The sequence below is a fragment of the Triticum aestivum genome, chromosome 7D (assembly GCF_018294505.1).
Source record: "Triticum aestivum cultivar Chinese Spring chromosome 7D, IWGSC CS RefSeq v2.1, whole genome shotgun sequence".
NCBI lineage: Eukaryota > Viridiplantae > Streptophyta > Magnoliopsida > Poales > Poaceae > Triticum > Triticum aestivum.
This window is the reverse complement of record NC_057814.1, coordinates 623549258-623573909: the sequence shown is the minus strand read 5'-3', so window position 1 is coordinate 623573909 and position 24652 is coordinate 623549258. Positions and strand designations below refer to the sequence as shown.

At 43.6% G+C, this 24652-nt stretch overlaps 3 protein-coding genes across 3 annotated transcripts; 1 reads left to right on the top strand and 2 right to left on the bottom strand.

Annotated features, from left to right (window-relative positions):
- The first annotated feature begins 2480 nt into the window (after positions 1-2480).
- LOC123164066 (protein ENHANCED DISEASE RESISTANCE 2) lies at positions 2481-12038 on the top strand. The gene is made up of 22 exons (XM_044581477.1): positions 2481-2765; positions 3149-3402; positions 3503-3556; positions 3876-3941; positions 4269-4375; positions 5519-5592; positions 5684-5800; positions 5888-5928; positions 6015-6115; positions 6202-6297; positions 6686-6750; positions 6863-6934; positions 7042-7197; positions 8750-8967; positions 9043-9082; positions 9160-9314; positions 9424-9525; positions 10062-10106; positions 10687-10827; positions 11002-11097; positions 11268-11369; positions 11457-12038. The coding sequence occupies exons 2-22, from the start codon at positions 3172-3174 to the stop codon at positions 11553-11555; spliced, it is 2178 nt and encodes a 725-aa protein (XP_044437412.1). The 5' UTR covers positions 2481-2765; positions 3149-3171; the 3' UTR covers positions 11556-12038.
- Positions 12039-13523: 1485 nt separating this feature from the next.
- LOC123171456 (glyoxylate/hydroxypyruvate reductase HPR3-like) lies at positions 13524-18788 on the bottom strand. Its single transcript, XM_044588950.1, has 2 exons — positions 18572-18788; positions 13524-14382 (listed from the first exon to the last, which is right to left on the bottom strand). Exons 1-2 carry the CDS (start codon positions 18786-18788, stop codon positions 13664-13666), a joined length of 936 nt encoding a protein of 311 aa, XP_044444885.1. The 3' UTR covers positions 13524-13663.
- A 2160-nt stretch (positions 18789-20948) lies between these two features.
- On the bottom strand, positions 20949-22528 carry LOC123167546 (probable O-methyltransferase 2). The gene is made up of 2 exons (XM_044585384.1): positions 21661-22528; positions 20949-21475 (listed from the first exon to the last, which is right to left on the bottom strand). Exons 1-2 carry the CDS (start codon positions 22468-22470, stop codon positions 21176-21178), a joined length of 1110 nt encoding a protein of 369 aa, XP_044441319.1. The 5' UTR covers positions 22471-22528; the 3' UTR covers positions 20949-21175.
- Between the last annotated feature and the right edge of the window lie 2124 nt (positions 22529-24652).

Below are 24652 nucleotides of genomic sequence, written 5' to 3'. Positions count from 1 at the left end.
ACGTTGTTCCCTTTGTCATCGGTATGTTACTTGCCCGAGATTCGATCGTCGTTATCTCAATACCTAGTTCAATCTCGTTACCGGCAAGTCTCTTTACTCGTTCCGTAATACATCATCCCACAACTAACTCATTAGTTGCAATGCTTGCAAGGCTTAAGTGATGTGCATTACCGAGAGGGCCCAGAGATACCTCTCCGACAATCGGAGTGACAAATCCTAATCTCGAAATACGCCAACCCAACAAGTACCTTTGGAGACACCTGTAGAGCACCTTTATAATCACCCAGTTACGTTGTGACGTTTGGTAGCACACAAAGTGTTCCTCCGGTAAACGGGAGTTGCATAATCTCATAGTCATAGGAACATGTATAAGTCATGAAGAAAGCAATAGCAACATACTAAACGATCGAGTGCTAAGCTAACGGAATGGGTCAAGTCAATCACATCATTCTCCTAATGATGTGATCCCGTTAATCAAATGACAACTCATGTCTATGGCTAGGAAACATAACCATCTTTGATCAACGAGCTAGTCAAGTAGAGGCATACTAGTGACACTCTGTTTGTCTATGTATTCACACAAGTATTATGTTTCCGGTTAATACAATTCTAGCATGAATAATAAACATTTATCATGATATAAGGAAATAAATAATAACTTTATTATTGCCTCTAGGGCATATTTCCTTCAGGTGTGTCAGCAAGCTAAACCAGAGAGAGTTCAATACCCTGGATTGTTATCTCCTCTGCCAGTACCTTCCAAAGCTTGGGACACAGTGTCCATGGATTTTATATCAGGCCTTCCTACATCCTTCCAATATAATTGCATACTGGTGGTGATTGACAAGTTCTCTAAATATGGCCATTTCATTTCTCTCTCACATCCCTTTAATGCACAGAAAGTGGCTGAAGTTTTCATAGATAATGTGTATAAGTTGCATGGTATGCCCAGGCTGATAATATGTGACAGGGACCCTATTTTCACTAGTTCCTTCTGGCAACTGCTCATATCAAGGACTGAAGCAGAACTCAGTATGAGTACAACATATCACCCTGAGACTGACGGCCAAACTGAAAGAGCAAACCAGCAAATTGAGTGCTTCTTGAGGTGTTTCATCAGTGCTCATCCTACTAAGTGGAGCAAATGGCTGTCACTTTGTGAATTCTGGTACAATACCAACTGGCATTCTGCACTGAATAAATCACCCTTTGAGATCATTGATGGACAGACTCCACGGTTCTTTGGAATATCTGCTTCTGATACGATTGCCCTCGTAGATATCCAATCCTGGCTGGACTCACGACAGTTGATGATTGCTTCAGTTCGATAGCATCTCTTGCATGTGCAGTAGAGAATGAAGCACCAGGCAGACAAGAAACGAACTGAACGAGTTTTTGCTGTCAATGATCTCGTGTTTCTTAAACTCCAACCATATGTGCAATCATCAGTTGTCAGAAGAGCTAACCATAAGCTCTCATTCAAGTTTTTTGGTCCTTACAAGATCATAGAGAAAATTGGAGAAGTTGCCTACCGACTGGAGCTGCCTCTTGACAGTCGTGTACACCCAGTGTTTCATGTGTCTCAGCTTAAGAAGTTCATTTCGCCAACAACTCAGGTACAACAACAGTTACCTTCTCCTGTAGCCATTCTGCAAGTGCCTATGCAGGTCTTGGATCGCCGCGTTCGTCAAGCTGGCCGGAAGACAGTTATGCAGGGTTTAATTCTCTGGAGTGGCGGTACACTAGCTACTGCTACCTAGGAGGACCTGGACTCGTTGAAGCAAGAATTTCCGCGCGCTCTGGCTTGGTGACAAGCCGGTTCACAAGGAGAGGGGGATGTCAGCGTCGCCAAGGCTGGGACTGAACCGCTGGTTCAATCGAGACAAGCTGTTGTCGATCAGGGCCCTGTAGCGGATCCGACAACAGAAGAAGGCGCGGAAGAATGCAAGCACGGTGATGGGCCGGCCCGGCGGCCCAAGCGGGCGACCAACCCACCGCGTTGGCTCCAAGACTACGGCCTGGCCCGTTAAACTGTGCTAACGGTCACTTGTTTAAAAGGGGATCGATCTCTTTCTGTAATGGTTGGCTAGGAATTGGATGACGGCTTCGGCCGGTGTAATCAAATAGCTGTGAGGGTGGTTGGGCGGCTAGCTACCGAAACTTTTTCCCAAATTCGAGTTCGAACCCCTAGTTCCTCCCCAGATCCAGTGTGTTGCTTACACGGCGCCCGACACCCTGGGGGCATTTCAGACCCTTTTTCTGACACTCTAGGGGCGTTTCAGACTTTGAGAGCCGCTCTTGCCAAACAAACCGCTTTGTAGGCGCAGCCGCAGCAGGCCAAAGCCGGAAAAAGGCCGAGCCGAAGCCGCCCCCGTTGAAGCGCAAGCGCGCCGAGAAAGCGGAGGCCGCAGCATCCGCCCGGCACGTGCTTCTCCTCCCCCGTCCCCGGCCTTTCCCGGGTTGGACTTGGACTTGGCCACTCTCTCTCCACCCCCCACCCGCTCCCCCACCCGTGCCGTCGGCCGGCCGCATCCTCCCTCGCCGCGCGGCCTCGTGCCCCCGCCCACCCGCCGACGGATCTCCGGATCTGGGTCACCTCGGCGCCCGCGGCCCCGACGCCGCCTCCCCGCCCCACCCGCCGCTGCCCCGGATCCCCGCCCGCCGCCCTCGCAGGCGCCTCCCTCGTCTTCGAGGCTCGCCTCGCCGTCCTCGTCCCCGAGGGAGCCGGCCCTTTGCTCCTCGCCTCGCCGCGGCCGGGCTGCAAGGTAGACTCCCTTCACCCGTACTACACTAGTACGTGTATGCTGGACGGTTCCTGGTTCGACATCGATTTGTGGCTGGAGGTTGGACCGCGTGCCAATTTGGCTGTGCGACCACTTCCATCCAGCATGTTCATATTAGTTGAAATGCTTAATTGCTACAAAGTACTACTAGTAGACTGTGGTCAAGGGGAATTGTAATGTTCTGATCGACCCGAGTGATCTGGAACAAGGTTCTGTAGCATAGTATCTGCAAGTAAATGGTGCACAAGGTGAATGATGAAATACCGGGCAAACCATTTGGGCGGGTGGTTGATTCAGGCGGGCTCACTTCACCCATGTTACTGCTGGCTGACCTATGGAATGCTGTTTTATGTCTGTCTGCGCAGTGCTGTTTCGGAGGGTGTCAGGGATGTCGTCGTCTTCGTCGACCGTGGTCTATGAGGGGTGGATGGTCCGGCATGGCCGCCGCAAGATCGGCCGCTCCTTCATCCACATGCGCTACTTTGTGCTGGAGACCCGGCTGCTGTCGTATTTCAAGCGCAAGCCTCAGCACAAGATGCCCAAGCTCCCCATCAAGTCCCTCCACATCGATGGCAACTGCAGGGTCGAGGACAGGGGCCTCAAGATGCACCATGGCCATGTATGTATCTCCTCTGTCACATGCTTGCAGTTCCTTCCTCTCGGCATGGTTTTTGGCCTTGCACTCCGATTATTTCCTTTGATCATTTGTCCTACTGCAGATGCTTTATGTCTTAAGTGTCTACAACAAAAGGGAGAAGCACCACCGCATCACGGTACCAAAGCCATCCATTCTATTCCTTATTCCTCTCATCATACACTTAACCCTAATAACCAGCTTGTTTTATTACTGCACAGCCATTTAAGCTATCAACCTACTGTTATTGCAATTGCTCTTGAAATGCCACTAGACTCTTACTACTTTATTTGCCACTGCTGTATGATTTATTCATTTAGAGGAACTTCTTCTATTGGCAAGAAAAAGAAACATGTCCTGCAAGTCTGCTGAGTTTTCCAAATGTGAATCCTTATAATAATCCTACAAGTCACGTCCTTGATGTTAAGTTGATGCTACCTTTCTGTAACTTATACCAGATGGCGGCATTCAATATCCAGGAGGCTCTAATCTGGAAGGAGAAAATTGAGATGGTCATCGATCAGGTTTAACATTTGCAGATCCTAAATCTCGCATATAAATGTTTATAGTAACCGCCCGGGATTCTTTGTTCCTCAAGGCATCACCAAATAAAAATATGCAAACATACACAATATTGGCACCCCTGTTACTGCTTATATGAAATTAATTAGGAGTCTATGACAAAGGCCACTTCTCCCTCCGACACATATTATTTGTTGCTGATTTAGTACAAAGACAATTAATATGGATCGAAGGAGTACTTATTTTTCCCTCACAGCCTGAGAATAATCTATTTCATTGCATATGCACAAATGCACCTAAATTGATTCTTCTAATTTAAACTGATGCAGCAACAAGGTGTAGTGTCGCCCGATGGTAATACAGCCTTTAGCTCATCGCAGCAAAATGCTGGTGTAGAAAATGGAAGGAAATCTTCTTCCTCTGATCGTGACAGTCAGTAAGTGTCAGATAACCGCGTTTCATTCTCCAGTTATGCATTCTATTTGCACTCTACATGTGTTGTACACTTCGTCCATTTTAGTTCCTTTACACTAGTTTTTTCTGTGCACTTCTATGTATGGTTTCTGTTATAATATAACTAGCTTTCTCCTGAGAACTCATGTGTCGATATTCTTATACAAACTTGCCAGCGTTTTCTTCTTATTAATTTTAAAATGCTATGGCTGTGTCACTTGTCTTCCTGTCAGTTGACAACTACTCCCTCTGTAAACTAATATAAGACTTTTTAGATCACTACTATCCCTCTGTAAACTAATATAAGACTTTTTAGATCACTACTATCCCTCTGTAAACTAATATAAGACTTTTTAGATCACTAGTAGTGATCTAGCCAGGGATAGTTTTATATTAGTTTACACAGGGAGGAGTATTCTAGCCAGCACATGATTCACTGTGATAGTTTTCTTCTTTGTTAATAGTTTTTGTTAGTGGTTGAGGAATTTGATTCTGTACTTCCGTGGTATATTTACATGATATCTGTTCTGAAATCCTATTGCGTGTTCTACCTTGTCAACATTTTACATGGTCGTAGTTATCTACTACATCTGTTCCAAACTATAAGGTTAATTTGACTGCCCAAATTCATGCTTTTGATCAAAAACTAGTCCAGTAATATGTAGTTTATCCTCCACAAAATGGACACCATTATATTTATATGCAAAAGCACTTTCATATGATAGTGGTTTTGTAACCATTGACTAAATATTGTATGAGATAGTTATGGTCAAGGCATGAATTTGGACAGTCAAAATACACCTTATATTTGGAACGGAGGGAGGACCATTTGGTTATTTCTGTAACTTATGACACTATGAACCTAGGATTTGATCAAGTCTGAAGAAAGAAGGGAACATGATTTGGAACCGTTTTAAATGCCTTAGTAATTTGCTTATAAAAATTCACGATAAAACCCTTTGTAGCCCCGTTCTAAAAAAAATCTGAACTCTTCAAGTTTGTATAACTGATACACCTCATGCATGTCTGGTGATGCTTCTGAGTAACTTTGTTTACATTTGTTCGATCATGACATGGTAGAATATTGTTTGTTGTAAAATGACAGTCCCTTAATTTCTTTTATCAGGTATAGTCATGAAGAGGAAGAAGAGGAGGAGGACAATCACCGATCATTGATGCGGAGAACAACAATTGGGAATGGTCAGTGACATGGTCTGTTTGTTGATTGTTCCCTCCATATATGTTATTTGTTCCAGTGGTTAAAGGATTGTTATATTCTTGGCATTTGTAGGTCCTCCGGAATCATTGCATGATTGGACTCGTGGAAATGATACGGGAATATCTGATCAGGGAAGCCCTGCCCAAGTTTTCTCTAGAGGACACTGGCGACTTGTCAGATGCCAGAATGGCAAGAATTTCTTTGTCCCTTCCTTTGGTTTTCTGTTGTAACCAGGCTGCTTGTTCGATGGGGTGTTAAATTTGAACTTTACTTCAGGTCTCCGCATTTTTGAGGAGCTCCAAGATGTTGATTACCTTGTAAGTTGGTGGTTGTGGGCATGAACTGGTAGTTTGAATATTTTGGCCTTGACCATTCGTGCTTGATGCTTGTGTACCTTTCATAGGCAAGGAGCTGTAGCAGAGCAATGAAGGCTGTTGGAGTTGTTGAAGCTTCGTGTGAAGCTATATTTCAGCTTGTGATGAGCATGGACACCACCCGCTTTGAGTACATTTTCTGTTGTTTTGATAAATCAACTCATTTCCCTTTTTCCTTACAATTTTTTTCTTACTGTTGTTCTCTTGTTATTTAAGGTGGGACTGCAGCTTCCAGTATGGCAGTCTAGTGGAGGAGGTCGACGGCCACACAGCAATACTGTACCATAGGCTACAACTGGATTGGTTTTCAGCGTATGTTTTATCTTTTGTTAGAATCTTCCTTCTTTCTGTGCTGCATAAGTGTGAACCCATTGGAAAGATGGAAGCTACAAGATATCTTTCTATGATCTACAAAGACAGATGTCATTATCGTATATTCTTAACAGACGCCTACTTACTTTGTTCTGCAGCTGATACTTGTAACTGTTATTTAGGCTAATTATGTCAATTTATTGGTCTAAATTAATTGAAATGTAGCCCAGGGGAACACAGACTAATACAACTTAATATTTTCTGATATTGTGCCTTGAAGATACAGAGTAACTATTTTTTTTCATCATTAAACCATACATCTCAGTTTGATGAACTCCAGCCATTTATTTAATTACTGAAGTCACGTCTTTCATGAACATCTTGACAGATTTACTTGGCCTCGTGATCTTTGTTATGTACGATATTGGCGGCGTAATGACGATGGAAGTTATGGTTGGTGTTCTTGTAGTTCTACACATCTCATCATGTGTACATGCACTGGACATATGTTAACCTTTTTTCATGGGTCCTATTGATGATTGCATCTTGTAATTTTCGTTTGCAGTTGTGCTATTTCAATCCAGAGAGCACCCAAACTGTGGTCCACAACCAGGATTTGTGAGGGCGCACATTGAGAGTAATGAACCGGCTCTGATGAATTCAATACATCATTTCCATGTATGTTGATTTACTGTAGGTATCAAATTTCTGATGTGTAACATTTTCTTTTTAATTTTAATTTAGGTGGCGGTTTCAACATTTCTCCACTGAAATCCCGTAACGGGAGAGTCCGAACACAAGTACAGCATCTTATGCAGATTGATTTGAAGGGTTGGGGGGTTGGCTACTTACCTTCATTTCAACAACATAGCCTCCTTCATATGTTGAACAGCGTTGCCGGTACAATTTTTTGTCTTTGGAGTAAACTTTTGAACAACATTTCTAAGATATTCCTATTGTTTTCTGTGCCTTAATTCCCAAGCAGTAGTGCAGTCTCCAAATAAATCTGAGTGCGTCATTTGATTTGAATGGTATTATTATCTTAGGCTGCTAGTGCTGTCCAGACTTTTGGGTCATTCATTTAAATTTTAGTTGACTTGGAGTTGAGCGAGCCGTCTCTCTCACAATTATCAGATTATCAAGAACACTTGAATTTAGATCCTGCCTAAATGACGCCATGCATTCCTCCCTGCACTAATTCCTTGATGCTGTGTACGCACGTCATCATGTTAAGCATATTTTGGCACAAGGAATTGCCATTTTCTATAGTAGGACTAGTTCTTGCAGAATCAGTATTAAATTTCACGCTACAGTCAAATATTGAATATTTGTTCTAGGGTACCAATTTTCACGCTAGTGTGGATATACCACTGCTTGTCCTGTGCTAGACTGAAGTTAGATTTCTGTGATGTTATGTTTTTTTTTACATAGGGGACATTCTAATGTATTCCATGAAACACGGTAAGTTAGATGACAGCAAAATGTGATTTTTTTGTTAGGTTAGTGATGATTTAGGGTTTCTTTAGAGTTTAGAGAAATCTATATTACTTAATCTTTGGTTAAAAGAACTGGGAGCACACGTGCCCTGGTCCACACTATTACTTTCCCCATAATACCCCTTGTATGGATGGCTATATTTAACTTATAATCCCTGCTACTTAAGTGAGTGCAAGGTGTCAAGAAAATCTCTTCTGTCCTGGGTGAATGAAGGTGATGTTTGCGATAAATCATGTTAAGTCCATTTCCACCTTAGGTCTTACCAGGTCATCACTGTAGGATTCCTACAGTTTTCACAGCCTTCTCATTCTGCATCATGTGGTAGACAAACATTTGCCGGCCATGGCATCTATGGCCCCTTTCTTTATATCGAGAACCAAGAATTTAGCCTACTCCCTCTGTTCACCAATATAGGACATTTTAGACTGACCATACAAGTCTCTAAAACGTCTTATATTAATGAACAGAGGAAGTACTATTTATTGCTTGCCTTGGCGCAGTGGTAAAGCTGCTGCCTTGTGACCATGAGGTCACGGGTTCAAGTCCTGGAAACAGCCTCTTGCAGAAATGTAGGGAAAGGCTGCGTACAATAGACCCAAAGTGGTCGGACCCTTCCCCAGACCCTGCGCAAGCGGGAGCTACATGCACTGGGGCTGCCCTTTAGATATTTGCAATAAGAAACTTGTGCAATGACACACAAACATCTTCCATGTATTCTGCTGTATGCTTAACTTGAATTGTTGTCTAACCCTGGAACCATTTAGCATATAATTCCCCAGATGTACCTTGGTATATGTTTTTTGAAGAGATTCTTGTATATATTTTATTGTCTCTGGTGCTACTTTGGGTACCCCTTTCATTTGTTTTTACACATTTGTGTATGTCCAACATGAATTATGATATTCTGGGTAGTTGATATATGCTTTACATTTTGCCTCCTTTTTACTGCTGCCAGGGCTTAGGGAATGGTTTTCACAAAGTGATGAAAGCCAAATACTTCCTAGGATTCCTGTTATGGACAATATGGCCCTATCGGTTTCTTCTAAGAAAGGCAAAAAAACGCAGGATAGTACTGTGCAAACCAGCCTTCCGGCGGATGAAAGTAGACATTCAACGGTTGAGGAGGAGTCTGACGAAGATGAAGAATTCCTGTTACCTGAATCTGAGCTAGAGGTTCATGACTTGCTTATAATTTTTCTGGTTCCTCTCTCCTTGCAATATTAAATTAGTATTTTATGTTTTATGCAGCCATCAACTCGTGAGCTCGATGCAGATGGTAAACTACTAGGTATACTGTAATTCCATCTTCCGTGAGGTTATGTATACAACAGGACTAGTTTGCATATAACATGTTTTTAATTATAGGGCTGGATGAGGAAGATTCAGGTGAGATCGATTTTTCTGGATTTTCTGGAAATTTACGCCGGGATGACCGTGATAACAGTCGTGATTGTTGGAGAATATCTGATGGAAATAACTTCAGAGTGCGAAGCAAGAACTTCATATATGATAAAAGCAAGGTTCTGATCTTTCGCAGCAGTAGACTGCACTCACCATCTTGCTAGGAGTGTTCCATTTTGGCTGTTTTCTAGACTCTATTCGTTATGAATATTTACTATTTGTTTATAGGTTCCTGCTGGAAAACCTCTTATGGAGCTTGTTGCTGTTGACTGGTTTAAAGATGTGAAACGAATGGATCATGTTGCTAAAAGAAAAGGATGCGCTGTTCAAGTGAGTTCATATTTGAGGCTTGATATTATTGATAAGTCCGCAGTCAAGAAAGTAAATAACCATACGGTTGTCAAACTGAATTGTTGATGTGATTAGTATGTCAAGAACAAAACATTGCAGCCTTTGATGGTTATATTGTGCATATTGTGTGCCAGGGTTGTACACGGGAGTCATTTTTAACACCAGGAGTTCTTTTTTCATCCTTTTTTATTCAGTGGCAAACACTCTATTGTGGTTGCTTCTTTTAATGAAGTAACAGCTTTGCATGTTGTCGAAAAAGGTTAAAAAAATAAGAACAACAAGTCAAAGAGCCATGCTTTGTTCATTACTATAACACTGTACAAATGTATACTTTTCGTATGTATATGGTAAAGATTTTCTGTTGCAGACTCTTCATTTTGTAGATGTCTTATGTTGTCTAACCATGAATATGTTTGATGAGGTGAAGCATGTCACCAGTCACCTGCTAGTTGATGCTCTTCTTTATAACCTGCTAGTTGATCCTTTTCTTTATAACCTTTTTGCTTCTGTTGTAGGTTGCTGCTGAGAAGGGTCTTTTTTCGTTGGCAATAAATCTACAAGTAAGCATTCCTATAAAATTACCCCCTCCCTTTTCACTATAACTGTCCACACCCCCAGTAGTCTGTTTCAGAATACCTGTGTATTGAGGGAACCAAGGGTTCGTTTATTGCATATATTCTTGCCTAAATGCTGTCAGATGAATTAAGTTTGATATAGTATGCCATATAATAGAGGTGTGCATGGTCATTTCTTCTTAGGGCCTTTTTGGTTCGCATGATTCTGAAAATGCAGGAATAGCAAAAACATAGATTGCAAAAACATGCCATCGATCCTATAGGATCAAATACCACAGGAATTTCACCAGTTCGTTTTAGTATGCCATGAAAAAAAACATAAATATCTTTCCAATAAGTTGGACTCAATAAACCATGGACCTTTTTTTGGGCGAGAAAGTAGACCATGGACCTTAAAGGGAGTGGCGCCACATCTCCTTGCTCCTGGCACTGCCACTGATGTCTTGTACCATCATTGTTCGCCCTTACTGTGACCCAGCAACTGTAGATGATACTGAATACCAATTTGCTGCGTACTGTTGCATTTCGTATAGTAGTCTGTTGCTGATTAACTTTGCTATTGCAGGTTCCTGGCACAACTAACTATAGTATGGTTTTCTACTTTGTATCAAAGAAACTGATACCGAACTCCTTGTTGCAACGCTTTGTTGATGGCGATGATGAATTCCGCAATAGTAGGTTCAAGCTGATCCCATCTGTACCGAAGGTATGAGTCTTGCCATCCTTAACGCTCTAGGAGGTTTGATGCGAAACGTAAATAAGAAATGCTCTATTTAATAAAAGAGTTAGTAGAACAGAGGGAAGGGTAAGATGTTTCTTGATCCCTTGCTGGTGGGGTGGGTTATAGTCCGTGTGTCTAACTACACATCTTGCATTTCAGGGCTCATGGATTGTCCGCCAAAGTGTTGGCAGCACACCGTGTCTGCTAGGCAAAGCAGTTGACATCACCTATATCCGTGGTGCAAATTATTTGGAAGTAAGTTTGCAGTGTATCTTTTTTTTCTCCTTAGGGTTCCTTTCTTTTTGAGTGAAAATGAGGACATGGGTTTGCCCTGTGTTTCTTAAAAGAGAAGGGAAAGAGCTAGATCATGATCTGGCTAAATTGGTTGGTGTCTTACGGTACAGTGTGATGATTGACCCGTGCAGATAGACGTGGACATTGGTTCGTCTACGGTGGCAAATGGAGTCTTGGGGCTTGTGTGTGGCGTGATCACAACGCTAGTTGTCGACATGGCTTTTCTTGTCCAGGTACATATATTTGCCATCTAACAAATGCTCTCAATCACTTCGTTGATGCAGTATGTGATCATTGGCTAAACTGACAATTCTTGGCAGGGCCACACATACGAGGAGCTCCCGGAACGACTGATCGGTGCGGTTCGAATGTCGCACATAGAACTATCATCTGCGGTTGTTCCTGTGCTTGAGGATTAACCAAATTACTGCTACTATCGTCCATTTGGTCCAAGTGGTGCTTGCAACGTCGGCACTCATCTCCTCTATTTCAGTCTTGACAAGAAACAGTAGGGTATACATATATACAGGCAGGGAACCAAGCGTTGGCGCCGTGCCATGCCAACGACATACTGAACGCGGAGAAGCAATTAATTTTTATGTGTATGTAATTATGTATTGCACATCATGATTCGGCGACGTGATGGCAATCTCGTAGGTGTTAGCATTGTGTCGGCAAAGAAAAAGAAGATACTGAAATTAGGGCTAGGGGACTGGGCGAGGCCCAGGTGAGGGTCAGTTCAGCGCGAATAAAAAAGCTATGTGCTTGCTTTGTTCGAAACATGTAGGAAAGGGGTTGAGATGACAGCGCCAAGTTCAAAGTTGAAACCACACATACCATTATTCATGTACTAATATGCAACTTGAGACTGCAATATAAGATCATGCCACTGATTTGCAGGATGCTTACGTGGTCTATTCCTTTGGAATTTGGGTTTGTTATGAGCCGATCACTGATCCATATATCTTTATTTTCTTGTTGTAATTATAGGTACCTCTATGGTTGGAGGAGTAGATGCCATTCCTGCTATCAAATGGCGCACATGCTGCTAGTTCTTGTAGCGCCAATACAAGATATTTTTCCAGTCTCCAAAATACATGGCAGAATGAATACTAGGGAGCTCTTGTAGCGTCAAAAGTTTCTTCATCCCTGATTACACTTGTGTCGTGTGTGGTTTAAGGGTTCTTTTTCACAACAAAGGGTGTATTTTCATTACTCAAAATGATGCATTAAGTGGGTATAAATACAATGAGAACACATCCGACATCTGCATAGCTAGGATGCCCACAACCAACAGCAATGCATCGCCCACAACCAACAACAATGCATCTATATATAAAACACGCCGGCAAAGAGCAAAGTCTTACAAGACCAAAGCGATGCCTAAGCGAGGGGAAAAACCCCGAAGCGATCAAAACAGCGATTGAGAAACTATTACAACAAGCATATCCACACCAACCATTTCTTAACACCACAAGGACCATGAGGTTGGCAACACCGGTTCTTCAACTACAACGCCTTGAGGAAGGAAACAACGCTGAAGCACCACTGTCACCAAATTCGACCATGAAAGGCAAATTCTAGGTTTTCACCTTGAAAAGAACAAGTGTGAATATATCCGAGCAATGCCTTCAACAAGGTAACGACGCAAAAAAAACATCACCATTGCCAGGTATAACCAACTCAGGCCATACCTATGGTTTTCATCCCGGAGCTCGAAATCGGGTACTCGAGAAGCACCACTCGAAGTCAACATGTGTTGTCGCCAATACTTTTTTGCGATCCCAGCAGCTACATGCGTCGGGCTAGAAATAACACCATCATCGTTGGACAACTATTCCCTCCGCGTCAAGCCATCATTCATAGATTGAATTCACTTCCGAAGGCAAACTAACTGGAGCGAGAGTCACCAAAATCCATAAAGGAGCCTTCTGCTTGCATCTGGAGGGAGGAACCATCAGCACATACCTTTCAGTGATCATCGTAATCCGCAGCGAGGGTGACACTTTAGTCCTACATGAACATGGTGGAGCACACCACAATTGACTGCCACCTCATCAGAGAGAGCCCTACCCAGGTCCATCGGCCCGGGGGACGCCATGGATGGATCTACACCTTGCAACCGTCGTGCGCCATCACAGACATCCACCAAGCCGGGCTACGCGTGATGTCTGTTATGCATGTCGTATAGCCACAACATGCTGAGCAGAACCCGTCACATACAGTTGCCACCGGCACCACACACGGCTTAGCCCAATCTGCGGGTGAGCCGCTTCAGGGCTGCACGCGTGCACCAGATCCAGATGCAGATCTAGATGTCTCACTTTTTTTTATGAAGCATTGACAAATGTTCACATAGCTTGCACAGTTTCATCATGAGATGACATTGATGGAAAACATGGCAAAAAGAAAAATCGATGCTCCAAAATGCGTTTGAAAATAACATTTTGGATCATCGATTCTTTTTTTGTCACGTTTTCCACGAATGTCATCTGGTTATTATGAAAATTTGCAAGTTATCAAAACACTAGGCACGATGGCAGGGCACGGGAGTGAGCAATGGCTGGCCGGAGAAGAAGGCCTGGAGGTTGCCGATGGTCTGCGCGCGCAGGTCCGACCTGGACTCCTGCGTCAGAACCGCCACGTGAGGGGTCAGCACCACATTGTCCATGGGCAGGAGCTCCGCCGGCACCTTCGGCTCGTCCTCGAAGACGTCGAGGCCGGCACCGGCGATCCTCCCCTCCTTGAGCGCCGCCACCAGCGCCGCCTCGTCGACGTTCGCTCCTCGGCCGACGTTGATGAGCACGCCGTCCTTCCCCAGGGCCTCCAGCACCTCCCTGCCCACGACGTGCCTCGTCTCCTCGTTCAGCGCGCAGGCAACGACGAGCACGTCGGACGCGGCGGCGAGGCCCCGGACGTCCGGGAAGTAGGTGTAGCGGCGGGCCGAGCCCTCCTCCTTGCGCCTCCTCGAGTTGTACAGGATGACGCAGCCGAAGGCTTCGAGCCTCCTCGCGACGAGCGAGCCGATGTTGCCCAGGCCGATGATGCCGACGCGCTTGCCGCCGAGCTTGGAGCCGAGTGGCCGGTAGTCGCCCTGGGCCGGCCAGGACCCGCGCCGGACGTACCGCTCCGCCGCCGACACGCGCCGCTGCACGTCGAGCAGCAGGCCCACGGCGTGGTCCGCCACGTCGGTGGAGTAGACCTTCCCGGCGTTGGCGACGGCCACGCCGCGGCGCGCGCACTCGGCTACTCAACTGAATGTGCAAGACCCGACAAAAAAGGGGAGCGATGCATCATCAGTTGGTATCCGGTGGCGTCAATACGCCACAAGAGTTGAAGCCTAATAAGGAGGCTGATGCACATTTTAGCGACAATTTGCCGCTTGAAGTATTGCATCGGAGCTCCCCCAATTTGTTTTTGAGAATAGGAGCTCCCCTATTCAGAACCTTTAGCGAGAAATTATCGGTAAATTCTTGATGGGCAATGCACGCTGTAGCATTCATCCGTTTAGTTCGGCTTTTTATCCACTCCTTCATCCATTGGAAGAAGCTTATACATCCTGGCCCAGAAAAAATGATTAGCTATCAACTTTTTGATAGAGTTAAAAAAATCATGAATTCAAACAATGTTGGGGAGTAAAAAAATGTTCTTGATTTAAAAAAAAATCCATGAATTTTCAAAATATTTATGAATTTTCAAAATATTTATGAATTTAGAAAATATTTATGATTTTTTGTGAATTTAAAATACATTGATGAATTTATAAAATAGTTGGGAACTTAAAAAATATCCAGGAAGTTTTAAATTTGTGTTAATGAATTTGAAATTGTGGTCATGAATTCTGAAAACAAAAACATGAAAGAAGGCAAAAGAAAAAAAAGTGCAATAATAGTAGTTTCAAAACATGACTTTCCTACAAATGGGCGTCCACGATTCGGAGGATGGTTTTGATCGCCACGCATTAGGTTGGTGTGTTGTGGTTACCTTTTGTCCAGGGTCGCGACTTTCCTTGGCGTTGCTACATGTTTTTGTTCTCTAGTTTGACCTCCACCCAATGGTGCTCAGCCAAATAAAGCTCAGTCAGAGAAGTTGTGATGTATGTGTCCTCCTCCTTTGTATGTGTGAATTTGGAAAATCAAGGATTAAAGCTTCTAGATATAGTGACACTCCAACTGCACCATATTTTTTTTGTGAGCCTGAAAGCTAAGCTATTCCACTTTGTACCGCTATCCTAAATACTAAGGCTGAAAGTGGTAGGATAATTTCCGCCCGAAACCGTTTCTGAATCCGTTTTTATAGGAAACAGTACGAGATTTCTGACATCCGATGACAATCCGAGCCGAATCCGACTGCGATTGATAGGATATGGTATAGCATATGACTAGCAGATATGCCCGTACGTTGCATCGGGAGAAAAAAGTATGCATTTAAATTTAGTGAGAATTATATGTGCAAGCAAAACTCTGTATGCATGGGAACAAGGAACATTTAGCTTCTCGGTTTTGCCGGGTGTGAAGTAATCATTCCACTATTTTTCCATTCATTGATCGAGGGTATTTAAGAGTTCTGTTACGTTACTGTACGCCACAGAAGGCTCATAAATTATCCAATCTACTTTTTCTTTCAATCGAGGAGATTTTAAGCTATGAAGTTTCTGAATATTGTAGGAAACTTGAACCAGTTTTTAAATCCTAAACATTTTTTTTAATTATGTACACTTTCAGAAAAATGCGATTTTTTTGAAACAATACATCTTCCAAAATTCACAAACATTTTTTGAAAACCCAACATTTTTTATAAACATATAAACATTATTTGAATTTGTCAACATTTTTTTCAAATGGTTACATGTGTTAAAAATTCATAACATTTTTCGAAAATGTGTATCTTTTATACACGAATATTATTTTGAATTGTGAAAATTTCAATAAAACAAGAATATTTTGGAATTTGAAGAATTTTTTAAAATTCCATTTTCATTTTAGAATTCTCAAACAATTTGAAAAACAATAAAAAAGTTTGAAAAAATGGGAAACTTATTTCAAGTTCCGAATATTTTTCAAAATAGCAACAAAATTTAGGAATCCTGGACATCTTATAAAATTTTATTTTTTTAATTCTGAACATTTTTGAGAATTTTGAATTTATGAAATAAATTCTATAAGAAAATAAACTTGAAAGGGGAAAAAGATATAGTGGAAGGAGAATAAAAATAGAATTAAAACATATAAACAAAGAAAAATTGGCCAGCCCATTCTTGGTTCTCCTGTGCAAAGCTCTGACTATTTGTGGCCCTCTGCGTGAAATAGAATTTTCGCAGCTGCGTGGGCAGAAAAATAAGTGAGCAGGCTTCGCTGGGCCACAGCGCGCGGTTCATGCACGAAATTCTAGAAAAGGCTTTTTTTTTCCTAGTAGACGAACGCATAAGAATTTAGTACCATCTTGGATAGAAGAAAATTCTTTTCGACGATGAATAGATGAAAAAATTGGCGAAACACACCTTGCTTTATTTGTAGGTATAGATACTACTAATATTCAGCGCAATAGGATAATCCCAGCTTGTAAATTCAGAATCCGATTTTGGATGCATTTTTAAGTATCAAAGACTACCGCCGGTGAGTTTATAGTGCATGGCGCAATCAAAATGTTTGACAAAGGTACTTGCCACATGGCTTGCGAACGATCTTCCGAGATTTGTTAGGCACCACCAGAGTGCTTTCGTGCTCGCTGCATGACAACTTTATGCTTGTGCAATATACGGCGAGACTTCTACATGCGCCGAAGAATCAAATTTCAATTTAGAAAAAAAGATTAAAATAAAAAAATAAAAAATACAAAGATACAAAAAACAGATAATAGACAGATATGCCGACACTTAGCTATGCCCCCGGATCGATGAGGTGTGCCAACCGACACGGCTCAGATCGATGACATGGCACGTGCCGCAGATCAATCACGTGGATCAAGCCTATGCCGCCAGCCGCCGTTAGGGCCGTCAGCATAGATATGATGGCGTCAAACGCCCGTCAGCCACCGGGAAGCCGGGCCCATGTCTAGCCCGACGGCCCACCTATGCCGACGGCCACTATAGGCATATGTCCAGCTATGCCGACGGCCTTGCCATACCGACCGCCCCCGTCGGCATATGTGGAGGTATGCCGACGGCTTTTCTACCGCGATGGCTTGCCCTAGGCCCTCAGCATACCTCCATATATGCCGACGGGGGCCGTTGGTATAAGATAGGCCGTCGGGATTAGGGGTAATTCCGGTAGTGTCTAAAGCATTTGACTCGGTTCAGTGACCTTTTGTGCTCGAAGTGTTGAGGAGGATGGGCTTTGGAGACAGGTGGATAACGTGGGTGTGCGGGTACTGGCTACTTCTTCCACGGGAATGATGACAAACGGCTTAATTACCGGGCACGTCAATCTTGAGCTGCCAAGGAATGCGGCAAGGGGATCCATTATTGCCCATGATCTTCGTCCTATGCATGGAGCCCCTCCACTGCCTCTTCAAGTATGCAACCGCCAAAGGCTTGTTCACTCCATTGGCTAAAACCGGACTGCACCAATGCTTCTCCATGTTTGCGTACGGTGTTATGGTGTTCTTCAAGCTAATCGAGCTCGAGACATGCACGTGTGGAGCAATCATGTAGTTGTTTGGGCAAGCCTATGGACTTACAGTCAACATGAACAAAAGTGCGGCCATGCCCATTAGATGCTCTCAGGAGGAGATGAACACAGTTTGTACTTCGCTCGGCTGCGCTACCTTGATGTTCCGCTGCACCTACTTGGGACTGACGCTGACGCTCGGAAAACAGACGGTGGCGCAACTTCAAAGCCTTGTGGATTAGCTAGCCGGCTACCTCCCTAACTGGAAGGCGACAATGCTACCCAAGAGTGGGCACCTCACACTCATCATGTCCGTCCTTTGCGCCATCCGAATACATTTGATGCTAGCATTGGACTTACCACCAAAAACGTTGGCAATGCTTGTCAAAACCTGCCATGGTTTCCTTTGGCGTGGCAAGAAAGAAGCAAATGGTGACAACTGCTTAGTCACGTGGGAAATAGTATGCAGACTACAGTGGGATGGTGGCCTGGGAATTCCGAACATGCACTGGTTGAATAAGGCGCTTCAAGCACGGTGGCCATGGCTTCAGCGATCTAACAAATCGAAACCATTGACGAAGTTTGACATATTTGTGCCGGCGGAGTCTTTGGTCCTGTTTCAGGCGGCAACTAGAGCCACGGTGGGAAACGGGAAGAGTACACTATTCTGAGAGGATCGGTGGATCAATGGCTTCATGATACGTGAACTGGCTCCGGAATCTATGGAAGGATCCCAAGGCATAGAAGGATGACAAGATTGGTCTTGGACGCAATCACGAATGACACCTGGGCAAGAGACATAGGCCCAGACCTCACGGTCGTGGCACCGACTGAATTCCTGAGGCTTTGGCCGAGGGTCACAACGATGCAGTTAACCGAGGATGTGGAGGATTTGATATGCTGGGCTTGGGAAAAAGATGGCCAATTCTCGGCGCGCTCCGCGTACGCGGCCAAGTCCATGGAACTAGAGGTGTCACTAACAACATCGTTCACGTGGCAGTCCAGAGCACCCTTGCAGTGCTGCTTCTTCGCTTGGCTAGTCATCAAGGACCGATGCTGGACAACAGATAGATTGGCTAGGCGAGGAATGCCACGTCAAGACGCATGCCTGTTGTGTTATCAACATGATGAGACCATGCAACACTTACTAGTCAACTGTGTCTTTGCGAAGCAAGTTAGGCATTGGTTCAGCGCGGTCATCAGCGAACAAGAGTTTGAGCCACGGGATAACAAGACTTTGTGAGAGTGGTGCATCAAGCAAGACCAAAGCAGGGAGCATCGAAGATCTACACGCGCCAATGCCTCCTTGGTATGTGGATGTCATGGAAGCATCAGAACGTCATCGTCTACAATGGGGGCGGCTCCGTCAATAGCACAAATTACCCAACGACTCGAAGAGGAAGGAAGATTATGTGAAGGCAGGCCTAGTCAAGGATGACATACGGGGTTCGAGGTGGAGGGCTCACCGTGGGTAGATCAGGAGTAGCTCGTTTAAGTTAATGAGGTGGTGTTAGATATAAATCCACATGTTAATATTTGTTAAACCATGGAGTTTTGGGGAGTCTTCCGCCTCCTTTAATGAATGATACGCACACTCGTGCATATTCGAGAAAAAATATTCTTTGTTTGAAAAATTTCTACTTACAGGTACGCTCCAACTATGCCATATCTTTTTTGGAGCATGAGAGATATGCTATTGCACTTTATATCTCCATCCAAACTGCGACCGCTGTAGTAACAAATAGCTACTCTATTTGGCAGAGCTTGCCGGCGGCTATAGCTACAGCTATTAACTTGTAAGTGTACATGAACTAAAAACAGCCCATAATCAATTGTACATGTAAATTTAATACAAAACCACAATGTATATACCACAATAACATATAAATAAGAAACCAACCATCCAAGAAAATAAATTATCTATCCATGTGCTAATTAGCTACTAGACTGATTCTTTTTGGTCATTACTTGACACGTGTTTTGTGTTAGTATTTTTTTTTTACTTTGAAAACACTATTGTAAGTAGTTTCTGTAACATATGACGTAGCTATAGCTCGGACTACACCACAAAGCCACAAAAAACAATTTAAAATCTTAGGGATTGTCTTCTAGTCCTCCTCAATGCAAGCTGCATTGGGCCGACGATCTTTCCATATCGTGTTCATCTACGCCTTCTAGTCTACATGAACGACTTCTCGACTGCGCGCTGCCTGTACAAACTTCTGTGTTTCTACAAGGTCGCTCCGACAAAATGGAGATCCAGAGGCGGCAACAAGCTATGCTCAAGGAGCACCTCCGGTGGATGCAGAAGAAAGACTACACGAATTTCTTGGAGGACTTATGTAATTTCATATTTTTGTAAGGGCAAATTTTAGTAAGTATATGACCATGGAATTTTTCCTCAAAAAGAAGGATAATATCACTAAAATGTCACATATGTTCTAATGCACCTGAAAAGGTAACGGAACTCAACCAATTCAATTAAACACAAGCATTATATATCAGATTTAAAACTTGGAAACAAAACTAGTGTCTCTCTATACAACTCTTATCATTTTCTTTGGTTACATCATTGCCTTCCCATGTTACTGGTTCATGAATACAAGGGAAAGGACATGAGTAGCCATAATGAACTTCGTGGATTTTTGTGATATGAGTAGCCTTCTCCCAATACACTTCTCATCTTTCCATGAATAAAAGGCAAAATATTTTTGTCTTTCGAGAGCATGTGGCCATTGGACTTGCTCTTATATCAAACATCAATATATAGGTCCTGGCAGAGCATACACGATAACACAAACCCACCAATTATATAATGCTTCTAAAAGGGAATGATGCACAGATACTAAAAAAAATCCAAGCTTGTCAACTAGGCAATTATATGATAATAACCCTGGGAGTGTAAGGCACTCCATTTATTTTTCTTCATCAGATCACATCATCCATATATAAACAAGCAAACTTCAAAGGTTTTTAAGAGTACGTACGTCTTGCTGGATAAATATCATAAACTTTTGTGAAACCATTCGTTCATAGAACTGGAAGATATCTCATGCTCCCACTTGATAATTTCGTAGTCAATATTGTACCCTGTTTTCGTGAAGAGCTTATGCCGGTCATACTTATTCCGTCAACAGATCTCATATTTGGAAGCATAATTAGCATGTACGCGAGAAAGAAGCACAGTCATTATATCAATATACATACACAAATAGACTTATTATTTAATACTTCAAAAAGGAAATGATACAAATTAAAGATGATAGAAATTACAAGCTTGTCACTGTAGCTGTTACTACATGATAGTAATATCCTTGCAAACATAATAAGGAACTCCCCTTATTTTTTGTCATCGGAGCACACCACCCATACATACATAAACAAAGCACACTACAAGGCTACGCCTTTTGGATAAACTTTTGATAAACGCTTCACTTGTAGACCTCGATGACACCTCGTGCACCGAGTTTCCTGATAATTTTGTAGTCGGTGAAGCCTGCTTTCATGAAGAGGTCACGCCAGTCATTTTCGCTACGTTGACGGCCTCTTGTGAAGACAAGCATGAGCATGTCCATGAGAGTCTGGGCCTCAAACATGACAGGTCCTAATGATGGTTCGACCAAAATATCAATGACGATCACCTTCCCTCCCTCCTCGCGGGAAGGAATGGCATTCTTACATTGGGTTAGGATCTTCACACAATCGTCGTCACTCCAGTGGTGCAGCACAAGCTACGTACAAAGAGTATATATGTAGCCTTGTTAGCCTCAGTGGAGTCTTAAATCATACTGTACTACCTTACAAGATTATTATTTTTTGGTTTGACTGCAGTGGTGAAGAATAAATTATACTAGAAGAAAAATTAATGTGCCCTTTCCATCGATTCACATATACATTCATGGAACAAAGTACGTACCTTGAGCATCACCGCCTGGGCCTTTGGGACGGTGTGGAACAGGTCACCGGCGACATAGTTGACCACACAGTCAGATGGAGTTTTTTCGATCACCTTGGGGAGGTCCAGCACGGTGCACTTGACGTGCGGGTGGGCCTTGGTGATGGCCCTCGCCGTCTTTCCGTCTCCACCACAGCAGTCTGTCAGAGACTCGAGCCCCTTGAAGAGGTCATGGCACTCACGCATGATGGTGCCGATCCCAAGGTTGTCGTGGGCTTCCAGACCTTCGGTGACCAGCGCGTCGAGCTCCGGGTCCAGGGCCGCCGTGGTCTCGTCGAAGAGAGACGCGCTATGCACGTCCTCGAACACCGATGGCACCGGTCCGGTGACGTCCTTCTTGAACCAGTCGGCCATCCCCAGCGCGGCCTCCATGTAGTGCGGCGACGTGCCGGCGAGCACGAAGGACGTCTGGCTGTGGTGTTCGTCCGCATCGACACCATCCACCAGGACACGGGACAGTGGGTTGAGACGGAAGAGCTCCGCCCCGGAATCGTCCTTGCCGCCGGCGGCGAAGACGCCTGAGGTGACCAGCGCGCGCATCAGGCGGCCGAGGAACGGCTGCTTGCTTGCGGGGATGGAGAGAGCGGCCGCCAGGTCGGGCAGCGAGGCGACCCCGCCGAGGTTGTGCATGGCCGTCGGGATGCCGAGCTTGACGGCGCAGCGGAGCCCCATGGAGGTGAGGTAGTAGAGGGTGTGGCGCCACAGGTCGGCCTGAGCCTGCAGCAGCTCGGCATCAGTGGGAACCTCGATCGCCGGTGCCTGGGCCGCCATTGTTCTTGGTGCCTCGGATCGATCACTGGCTGTTTTTTCTCTGCTCAGCTTGACCTAATCTGATGTCCGTACTATCTGATGTGAGCGAGAGCGGGGTATAAATAGACTGTGCCATGGCTGAAGTTGATAGTAGTATTACTTTACTTATATAATAATTTGGCGTCACCCTCGCGTGGAGCGCGAGGTGGATTTTTTTTTTTGTATCTGCTCAGCTACTATCCGACCTTGGTTTAAATAGACTGTCATGCCAGTTGCCACAGCTTATCTTCTATACTGTTTTTTTCTACGAAATCCTATACTGTTGAAATTATTAGCTTTACTTAAATATTACTTGGCGTCACCCTCGCGTGGAACGCGAGGTGGATTATTTTTTAGATAAAGGCGCGAGGTCGTTGGTGTTCCATGTCTACCACATCCTTGGTTGCCACAAAAATAATTAATCCATGCACATTTTTGAATTTTCAACACGGCTAATTACAGTCATAACAATGTTTAGTTTCATGATAAAATAATGTTTAGGCCAGTTTGATTCATAGAATTCTAAGTACACAGAAACAAGAAATAAACATAGTTTTTTCTTTGCGAGAACATAGTTTGATGTCATGACAATTCAAAAGACAAATGATTCCTTTGGAAAAAAATCTTATGAGATTCAATCCAAAAAAGAGATCAATGTAGCATAAATCCTAAGAATTCTAATCCTTCAAAATTCCTATGAAAATCCTTTGAATCAGAGAGGCACTTATTCGATTGATACACTGTTTGATGACCAGGAAAAAATTCCCTATCCTAGGCCATGGAAAATATGTCAAAAGTTGAGGAAATATATGGGTACTCATATGCTTAGCTAGTTCTGGAATGGCTAAGATTGACTCGGGCCACAATTCCATGATGGTACCCACTGGGATTCCACGAAAATCTAAATCGAACCAATGGCAAAAATAGAGAGGAACCGGAGCATAGGCTTACAAAACTGACTATAGAAAAAGTTGTGCGGGTTTTTCAATGTTAATGTAATAATTTATCTTTTAATTTAAATAGCACAACATTTGTAAGGGAATCTCTTTAATCATTTTTAGTCCATTAGAGCTATGAGACTAAATAGTAATATCTTTTCCCAAAAACACCGGATTCTGCATAGACTTGTTGTTTCCCTTGTGCCATTATGTCAATACATATAATTTAATTAAACTTTAGATATACTATGAGTTTACCCATTAGCAGTTTATTAGTACATGTAGTCCGCATGTCATTTATACATGTCATCAATAAATTTAAATTACTAGTCCATTGGTCGTTTATACGTGGGTTATGGGTATTTAGACATTACATAGCCTGTCTAAATGTGTGTCAGGACGAGATCCCGACGATATTCAGTGATTTCACTAATTCTCCAACTGGGATGAATCTCTATTTTAGACTTGTGTGATTGAAGGCTTGAGAGAGAGAGAGAGAGAGAGAGAGAGAGAGAGAGAGAGAGAGAGAGAGAGAGAGAGAGAGAGAGAGAGAGAGACCTTTTGGTTGGGCTAACAGGTCGCTGATTGCCGGGGGAATGTGAATTCCTGGAAGCGCGGCCTCCCAATATGCCGTCTGTGTCTGCATGTTTGTCAGCGTCATCTTGGCCACATCGGCAAAACTAGCATGCTGCTTACCTTGTCCTCCGGCAATCTGCATGCAACATAACAAATAACAGTATGATTGTCATTACGCTCGACTTACAAATCCGCACTTACTACATATATAGGGACGGCCATTCGTACGTCCATGTGATGCACGCACCAAAATCAATGAGACGAGTGGTGTATGTATGCACTCACCAAAATCAATGAGACGAGTGGCAGAAACAAATCCATATTCGTGGGTTGCTATGTGTGGCAGTGCTGATAGGAATGGTGACTCAAATCAGTTCATCGGATGCCCTATTTATAGTCCAGATGCGGTTGTTATTTGCAGAAATTATTGCTTAACAAGTACGTACACCACGTGACCTATTTATAGTCGTGATGCGGTAGCTAGTTGCACAAATTATTGCCAGACAAGTACATGAATAGCTGAATTCAAAATTCATGAAAGGTACAAGCTGGCCTACAGATATGAATCAAATGCCAAGTAAACGTAAGTTCCAAAAGGACAAGTAAACGTAGTTCTCTCTTGATCTTCCTTTGACAAATGTATTTGAGAA